The 10092-nt window shown below is 37.0% G+C and overlaps 1 protein-coding gene and 1 pseudogene across 1 annotated transcript; both read right to left on the bottom strand.

Moving 5' to 3' along the window:
• Nucleotides 1–460: 460 nt before the first annotated feature.
• LOC125403079 (olfactory receptor 1468-like) lies at nt 461–1399 on the bottom strand. The gene has a single exon (XM_048438259.3). It carries the CDS (start codon nt 1397–1399, stop codon nt 461–463), a length of 939 nt encoding a protein of 312 aa, XP_048294216.3.
• A 7641-nt stretch (nt 1400–9040) lies between these two features.
• Nucleotides 9041–9972, bottom strand: LOC146893006 (olfactory receptor 1468-like; annotated as a pseudogene).
• Nucleotides 9973–10092: the final 120 nt, after the last annotated feature.

Raw genomic sequence — 10092 nt, 5'->3', positions numbered from 1 at the left:
TATGAGAGTTTTTGACTTGTATTATTGTATCTTGTTTTGTAATGTTTCACTATTTTCTCTCAGAGGCCTGCTCTTTTCTGAAGAAGAAATGGAGGGGGAATGGATCAGAGGGATCTAAAAGCTATGAGAAGTGGAGGGAGGGGAAATGATGATTAGGATTTATTGAATGAGAGAAGAATCTATTTTCAATTTTAAAGAGGAATGTAGGAGTGGACATTTGATTTTTAAAAAGTGGCTTTTACCTAATGCTTTACTAGAATCACACTTACAAGGCAGTGGATGGCATAACTGAGTACATAAGTTCCCTTTCTCTAACTGAACTACTTTGCAAAACTGCACTTTGCAAAAGGAAATACTATATAGTATGTTCATGAATGTGTGTTCCATTGTAGGGATACATTTTTAATATTAATATCAATATATTTACCAGATAAATTTAAGTAAAAATCCCAGCATTGCCTTATAAAGAGGTTTTCTTTTTGTAAATAACCCTCCTCAGGGCATCTTTCATATCTCTGTTTCTCAGGCTGTAGATAAAGGGATTCAGCATGGGAGTCACCACTGTATACATCATGGCCATGGCAGTCTCCTTCACAGTGGAGTTATTACCTGATGGACATATGTATAGACCAATAATTGTTCCATAGAACAGTGAGACCACAGAAAGGTGGGAGCCACAAGTTGAGAAGATCTTGTGGATAACTCGAACAGATGAAATCTTGAGGATGGAGCAGACAATTTGTACATAGGACACAATGATGAGTGAGAATGGGATGCCAATAATGAGCCCTCCCAAGATAATTATCAATAGTTCATTAATATAAGTGTCAGAGCAGGCCAACTTGAACAAGGCAGATATGTCACAGAAAAACTGAGGGATCATGTTTTCCCCACAAAATGACAATCTAGCAAAGAGTACAGTGTGTAGCATGGAATACAGCATGGTAAATACCCAGGACAGCACTACCAGACACACACAGAGCTTAGGGCTCATGATGTTGGTATAATGAAGGGGGAAGCAGATGGCTACATAGCGGTCATAAGCCATGACCAGAAGAAGGAAGTTCTCCATGTCTGCAAAAACCATTAAAAAGTACATTTGTGCCAGACAACCTGCATAGGTGATGGATGGGTCCTGGCCCTGCATGTTTTGTAGCAATTTGGGCATTGTGACAGAGGAATAGCAGAGGTCAGAGAAGGACAAGTTGCTAAGAAAAAAGTACATGGGTGTGTGCAGATGGGAGTCCAGTAGAATGAGGATGATAATGATGAAGTTTCCCAGGATGGTGATGAGGTACATGGTCAGAAACAGGGCATAGAACAGGTTCTGGTACTCTGCAGAAATGGGCAGGCCCAGGAGGAAGAACTTGGAGACAGCAGTTTGGTTGCTCGTTATCATTTTTCTTCTCCAGTATCCTAATGAGAAAATATAAGGACCCTGTAGAATTAAAGATACATATGACCTACCACAATGAATCTTACCGTCATCATAGTAGTTTTAATCTCAAACTCCAAGTGTCTGTAATCATTACAGAAATTTATGATTTCTCTCAACTTCTCCTTAACAGATTTTTATCTCCCATCCTAACATAGAGAGATCTACGCATTTCTCCAGAGATTTTTAAAAATGCATTACTTCTTTCTCCTGTTGCCTGCTCAACTGTTGTTTGTTCATTTGTGATTTTCTCTTTGTTATTTTGTATGTTGATATTCTTGAAGAGTTTGGATAAGCTTTCTCATCATAATTTTACATAAATTTCAGGGAAACCTCATACACTCCAAAGCCTACATTACCATTTCAAACACAGACATGGAAGTTTCTTTAACAAACATGTTTCTGCTCCACTATTCACTAATCATCTTCCCTCCATTGCATGTGCAACAGGCATCAAAAGCTCAAACACCCCCAAATGAAATCCATGTCTTCACTTTGTTTTCTCCCAAAGCATTCCTCATTCTCTTACTTCTCCAGTATCCCATAGTATATTAAATGGAATTCAGGTTTGAGTCAGATATCAGTGAATGCTGATCTATTCACCTTTTTCTTACCTTGAAATGCTGTCATAAATTATATATAATATCCCCTTTATTGTCTTATTTTATCTATCCCTTTCTGTGAGAATATATCCAGGTATCAGGATCACATCTTGTCTTTACTGGAATACAGAAGCAGATTCAGTTCATGTCTATGCTCTCACGTCTCCTGACGCTTCTCTTCTCCAACATGCTTCATAACAGAGTTATTCCATTATCTCTTGTCTAATTTATTTTTCATATTATCACTGTTTCTGTGAGGATAAGGACACAGATCATATTAGGGACACAAAAGTTGTTTTGTTATCTCACGTGTGCCACTTGCACTCTCTCTTCAACAATGCCATGGTTAAAACTCTTCGCCTCCCACATTTTAGTGTTTCTCTTTCACTTTCCTATCACTTCCTCCCTTCTGTTTCCTCTTCTTCTGGTTCATCCTTTATGTAAGGGATATTGCTTATCACATACACAGCTCAACTTACTCTACCTCTGTATATTAAGTCAGACATTCGGCCTTGTTCTCTAGCATCCTATACATATCCCAAACACTTACTTCTTTGATCACTGCTTTAAGCTATCTTCCATCAATTGTAAATTACATGCAAAAATATCATATATGCTTTTGTTCTGTGTGGTTGTTTGCAATCTCTCTTAATATCCAGGTAGAGAAACTGTCATATGCACAAATTGTGTCAGAAAAGATTTGTTACCTGCTGCTCAAACTGATACAGATTTCTTCAGCTTTAATAGTACAAAAAAATCTCAAGTCCAGCCTCAAACATGTGACACTCCCGGCTTTGCTTCCAGAGCACTGGGATTACAGGCATGTGCTACCATGATTCTCTTCTTCTGTAAATGAAATGAACAAAACCTTAGTGTTATATAAGCATGTGTACAAAGATCAGAATCCAGAGAAACCATCATCAACTATTACCACTGATTCACCAATGGACTTCATACCTTCTTTAGATGTTAAGTTCACAGTTCTCAAATTAAATTGTTCATAGAAATACCAAGAGATATGTTTCTAGCATTTGGTACACCTGCATATCACATTGGATTCTTAGAAGTAATAATTTTGATTGAGTAGCTTTTATTGCACATTTTACATGAATACCTATATGATATTAATGTTTTCCTTGATAGGCTGAACTTAGAAGCAATCACAGATGTTACCACGAAAACACAGATTTGTGAATTTGTATAAATAAAATTGATCATCATCTTGGGTAGGGCATTATTCATAGTTCACTAAGACCCCACAGGGGAAAGTATAGAAAACAACTGTTCAACACTACAGCAGTGAACTCTATCTTACTGTGCTGTTCTTGTGTTGAAATGGTGTGAAATTGAGAGAAAATTATATAATGAACAATTGTAATTAGCTTGTCAGAATGAAAATATTTATATTATGATCATGAAGCAAATACTTGCATAGTGTGGTAAAGTCTTGTAGAAAAGAGAAAATAAAAAGGTTATAATACCTTGAAAGTTATCCTACATAACATCAGAAATTCACTTAAAATGACAACAAGAAATCAACTTATTTTTTCTGAACATACCCAGTTCTACTAAGGCTGAGTCAAAGTTTCTGGTCCAAAATTCTTCCCACTTTTATTTTGTTTGCAGGCACAAGAACTATCTATTTAGCTCTCTACTCACCATCTACCTTCACCATCCGTATTCATATCCCTCTGCTACCATCCCTGAGCCTTAGGGGCTCAGTACCCCAGAGGAGTCCAGATCCTGTATAACTCATTAAAGACATAATAATTACCTAGAACCTTTCTAAGACCAATTTACCTCAGGTCCCTCTAGTGGAGACAAATTATAGTCATACTCTCTTCTACACATAGGGGAAGGTAGAATTTAAAGAACAACAAATAACACAAAGACATAGCAACAACAGAGCCAAAAAGCATGTAAAGATACATACTCATTGCCCTCTCAGGTAATGAACAGGGGCTTCTACGTAATGGTAAGACAACTTTGTTAGTGCAGAAAGTGAGGAATGGTGACCTGAAAACCACTCCAAATTATCGTGAAGTATTCTGATTGCTAATGACTTAAAGTGCCTCAAAAAATAAAAAAATTTACAGAAGAAACTATCAATAGTTTTTATGTTGTTGGTTATGTCCTAGGCTTTACTGGCAAAGCCATCTCTCTAACCTACCCAATAGTATATTTTAAGCAGAATAAGACTATATAAGACCATGCATACTGGGAAGGCTTCAAGAACAGCACCACAATTCAACATGACTGAGTACTTGTATAAAAGACTTATATACAAAATCTTCTAGGTAAATTTAAATTTCATCAGTCAACTTTTATATGAGCCAATATGTGAAAGGGTGGGCCTAAGGCAGGCAGATGGCATGCTTAATGCTTCCTTAAGCCAATAAAAAAGCAATCTACATTCATACGAATGTTCACTCATTTTAGATTTTACCTCTCTATGAAAACCTTAATTGTGCCTATTACCACCATTACCCCAATCCTGCTCCATATATCTGAGATCACTTTCCTAATGCCATGTTCTCTGAATTCACCATTGATCATGAGGACATAGGTGGCATTTATAATTCCTTCCTTCAGGATAGCCTTAAACTTGGCAATCATTGGTTGAATGAAGTTCTGTACATAATCATGAAACACAAACTTTCTACCACAGAGAATCTTGATCCTTATTAGTCTAATATTTGCTGGGTTCTTAGAGATTATAAACTTTTGTTTAGAATGTGGAAATAGTGCCTGAGATAGAAACACATATCTAGGATTTTAAATACAATCCTACCTACTCTGGTAGCAATCACATTTTGCTTGCTAATCAGTTGGCTTCAGTTACTCCAAGAAGAATGATGTGTCTACTCTCTGTATTTTGGTTGACCTGAGAAGTCAAATTGGTTGGATGATGAGCTCAAGTTCTAATCTGATCATCCCTAAGGACTGTGATGTTCACTTATATAAGTATAATTAAATAGCATTAGTCTTTTCAATTCATTTAAAGCAATCTACAATATATTTTAGAACCCATAATAACCCAAAGAAGTGCTGTGCCCATTCACACAAACTCTTCACCTTCAACCAGCCACATGCACTTCCACTCCACTTTATGTTCTTACAGATGCCCTATTTTTCATATTTCATGTGAATATAAGCTCTCCATGGTTGGATTCTTCCTATTATCATTTTCTCAAGGTATGTTTGTGTAGTTGTATGTGCCAATAATTGATTTTTAGTTGACAAATAATACATCATTGTACAGATATGTATAGGTTATTTACTTAATCATTGGTTAACAGGTCTTTCTGCTTTGGAACAATGATAAATAACACTTATGTGAATGTTAGTGTACAATCATTTGGTTATATACTTTATTATATAATAATTCTACATTAAAAGATTTTATGCCCTTTTAACTTTTAGCTTATTTTAAATTAACAACTATTGTTATTTGAGTTAACTGACAAGGTAATTGGATTCCTTGTGGCATTTTCATTGTATGTAGTTTTGTTAATTATCCACTCAGTGCCTTCTTTATCCCATCTTTCTGCCCTCCATCTCTGCTTTAAGCTTACTACAATTCAGTATTCTCTCATGCATTTTCATATTACATGTATTCTGTTTTCCTTCTACATCTCTCCCCTAAGGCCTCCATTTCCCCCGTCTCATGTTTTTAGTGTTCTGTTATTTATACATAATCCTATACAAATGTAAATGTATAAAAATTATTAATGGGACTGGAGAAATGGCTCAGTGGTTAAGAGCACTGACTGCTCTTCCAAAGGTCTTGAGTTCAATTCCCAACAACCACATGGTAACTCACAACCATCTGTAATGAGATCTTATGCCTTCTTCTGGCCTATAGGCATACAAAAAGGCAGAATACTGTGCACATAATAAATAAATAATCTTTTTAAAAATTATTAATGGGGCTGGAGAGATGGCTCAGTTGTTAAAAGTACTTCCTGTCCCTGCAGAGAATACAGATTCCTTTCCCAGCACCAATGGGGCAGCTCACAACCATTTATAATTCCAATTCCAGAGATCCATACTCCCTTCTTACCTCTGTGTGCACCAGGCATGTGTGTGCTGCACTGTTTACATATATTTAGACCAAACCACTTGCATGCATGAAATAAAACTAAAATCTTTTTTGAACCAGTAATTTGAACTATACTGGCTTAGAAAAATGGTGGTTACAGGTTCTTCTCCAAGATCTATGACTTCACATGCCCTGGGTAGTTGACACCACAAATACATCTACAATACAACTCTATACATGAATAAAATTTCACTGTATATTGGTCCATTTCTCACTTTTTATTCATCAGCTATACACATCTAAGATGATTCAATTTCTTTGCTATGAGAGACAGAGCATCAATAAACATGGGCATGTATGAATCTCTGGAAAGGATGTGATGTAGATAAATGGATGGAACTGGAAAATATTACAGTGTTGTTACCCAAGACCCAGAAGAACAAATGCTACCTATTTTTTCTTATTTGTAGATCCTGGCTCTGAATATTTCAGTTTGAACACATAACCTTAACAACCAATATAAGTCAGGAAAGCAGAAAGGACTCATAATTTGAAGAACAGGCCTTAAAAGCACCCTTTGTTAGGTTACTTCTAATGTATTATTTTTGGTGACAATTGTGAATTTGTATTATTGTCATCATTATTCCTTAGTATGGTTGCTATTTGGCTATAGCAAGGCTACTGGCTTTTGTGATGCTTAGTTTGTATCCTGGCACTTTACAGAAGATATTTATCTGTTCTAAGAGTTTTTTAGAGCAGTCTTTAAAGTCTTTTATGTATAGAATATCTTCAAATAAAGATACTTTAATTTCTTTTGTTGTTTGTATGTTTTATCTTGTTTTGTCAAAATGAGTTTCTGTGTATTGCCTTGGTTGTCCTGGAAGTCCCTTTGTAGACAAGGCTGGCCTCAAACTCACAGAGATCTACCTGCCTCCCAAGTACTGAAATTAAAGGCATATACCACCATCATCCATCTGACTGACTTATTTCTTGTATACTTTTTCATTTCCATAAATTCTCTAATTAAGTTGTTCTCAACCTTCCTAATTCTGTGACCATTTAATAGTTCCTCATGTATTGATGACAAACAATTTATATGTTAAGATCTCCTTTATCAATTTATGTTAATATTATCCTTTATCTCTGATAATTCTGTTGTAATATACCACTGATATTTTAGTTTATCTATGACAAGAACTGGTGCAACCTTTATAACCACATAGAGAATGATAATCCAGGAAGCATATTCCTTGGAAAAAGATACAACATAAAATTTGTATTAATAATTGTCTACATTCATGGATAGCTACACACATAGAAAAGTGGCTGCTTAGGTAAATGGGTAGGAGGTGGTACCATAAATCAAACATGAAATGACAAAGAGAAGATGTGATGAAACTCACCACTTAAGTTTATGTGTGTTAAGTTAGAAATGCTCACAGAGCCTTACATGAAGGTTGCATTGGACAGACATGCAGAATAGCAGAGAGTTCTGAAGGAGCTGGTCTTCAAATGAATATGAGAAAGTAAACAGTCTAGAATACAGGAAGCATATTTTGTAGCCAGACAAGACTTCCAGTGGTGGAAGTGTGTTACGTTCAGCTGAGTTGTTGTTCAAACTGGTTCCTTAAATCTCAAAACAATCCAGACTGATTAGAGAGCAGAAGTCAGTTGTCTGATAACTAATAGCAGGGCCCTATTGCCTAAGATAGCATCCACACTGCTTGTTGAACATAGAGAGGTCCAATTGGTGTGAGTTTGGAGCCTTTATCCCTATATTCTAGTCTCTTTTGCTTGTTGAAGAATCCTCAGGATACAGAAAGAAAAACCTGAACATGAACCCAGCCACCTTCATTTAAGATGTTCCATGGCAATGGTGACCTAGAACTTGTAGGAGTGGACAACCAATGTTTTTATTAACTTTAAGCCCTCATCATGTGAGAGACCCTATTGCCCATACTTCATGGATGGCCAGAAACTAGAGACTGGATAGCCCAGAGACCTAGGATAGCACCAAACATGAATGACAAAAAAAATTAATGAAATTATTCTTATAGCTACTCTGCTATACTTGTAGATTGGTGCATTTCCCAGTTGTTATCAGAGAGAGGATTCACCCAGGAGCAGATTGGAACCTTCAGAAACCCACACTTAAATGTCATGCAGAAAGAGAGTCTAAATTGAAGATCTATACCAGGTTCATCTTCTCAAGTCCCTCTTCTCAGAGATCAAGGAACCCCATGGAAGAAGAAGAGGGAAGATTGTAGGAGTCAGAGGGAATGGAGAACAAAAGAGAATGCCCTACTGAAACAGCTAATAAGGGCTCACAAAGTTTGAAATGGCAAGCCCAGGGACTGCAGGGGTCTCTACCCGGTCCTCAATGTATATTTTAGGGCTATTAACTTGATGTTCTGTTGAAGGACTCTTAACAGTAGTATCAGGTTTCTCTCTGACTCATTTGCCTACTCTTGAGACTCATTTCCCCCTATTGAATGATGCCTTGTCCAGCATCGATATGAGAGTGTTTGCCATGGCTTATTTTATCTTGATTTGTCATGTTTGTTTGCTGTCTCTTGAGGCCTACTCCGTTCTGAAGAGAAAATGGGAGGGAATGGGTCTGGGAGGGAAGTGAGGTGGGGAAGTTGGAGGAGTGGAGGGAGGGAAAACGGTGGTTAGGATGTATTATATGAGAGAAGATTCTAGTTTCAATAACAAAACAGATGTAAAAATGAGGATCTGATAATTCAGTGGCTCTTACTTAAGACTCTTCCAGAATCACACACACAAGGCAGAGGATAGCATCAATAAGCCCCTGGGGTCCCTTTCCCTAACTAAACTACTTTGCAAAAGGAAACATTATGTAGTATGATTTTGAGTGTGGGTTTCATTGTAGGGATACATTTTTAATATTAATATAAATATGTTTCTAGATAAATTTAAGTAAATATCCCAGTGTTGCCATTAAAAAGAGATTTTCTTTTTGTAAAAAAAAAAACTCTTGTCAGGGCCTCTGTTCTTCAGGCTGTAAAGAAAGGGGATCAGCATGGGAATAACTACAGTGCATATAATGGTCATGGAAGTCTCCTTCACAGTATTGTTATTAGTTGATGGAAATATGTAGACACCAATACTTGTACCATAGAACAGCAAGACCACGGACAGGTGGGAGCCACAGGTTGAGAAAATCTTTTGGAATACACAAGCAGATGAAACCTTTAGGACAGAGCAGACAGTTTGTACAGAGTACACAATGATGAGTAAGATTGGGATGACCATAGCAAGGCCTCCCAAGATAAATATCAATAGTTCATTAATATGGATGTCAGAACAGGCAAGCCTGAGCAGGGAAGATATGCCACAGAAAAACTAAGGGATGACATTGTCCTTACAGAATGACAGTCTAGCCAGAAGTAGAGTTGCAACATGAAATACAGCATGGTAAGTAACCAGCAGAGAACCATGGCAGACACAGAGAACTTAGAACTCATGATACTGGTGTAATGAAAGGGGAGACAAGTGACCACATAGAACACATAGGCCTTGAAGATAAAAAGGAAATGCTCTGTGTCTCCAAAGGCTATTTAAAAGTACATTTGTGTCAGGCAACCCACATAGGAAATGGTTTGGTCCTGGGTCTGCATGTTCTGCAACAATTTGGGCATTGTGATAGAGGAGAAACAGAGGCCAGAGAAGGACAAGTTGCTGAGAAACAAGTACATGGGTGTGTGAAGATGGGGGTCCAGTGTAATGAAGGTGATGATGATGAAGTTCCCAAGGACAGTGGTGAGGTACATGGCCAGGAACAGGGCATAGAACAGGTGTTGGTGCTCTGGGGGTGTGGGCAGGCCCAGGAGGAGGAACCAAGAGATGACAGTTTGGTTGTTCATTATCATTTTCATTTCTAGTATCCTAATGAGAAAATATCGTGTTTCGTAAAACTCAAAATGAAAATGAACATATATCAAATACATATTTTATAACAATGAATCCAACAGTAATCATAGTAATTATAT

Source organism: Myodes glareolus, chromosome 9, assembly GCF_982192425.1.
Source record: "Myodes glareolus chromosome 9, mMyoGla1.1, whole genome shotgun sequence".
NCBI lineage: Eukaryota > Metazoa > Chordata > Mammalia > Rodentia > Cricetidae > Myodes > Myodes glareolus.
Note: the sequence above shows the minus strand (reverse complement) of the source record. Positions and strands in the feature narration are given on the sequence as shown.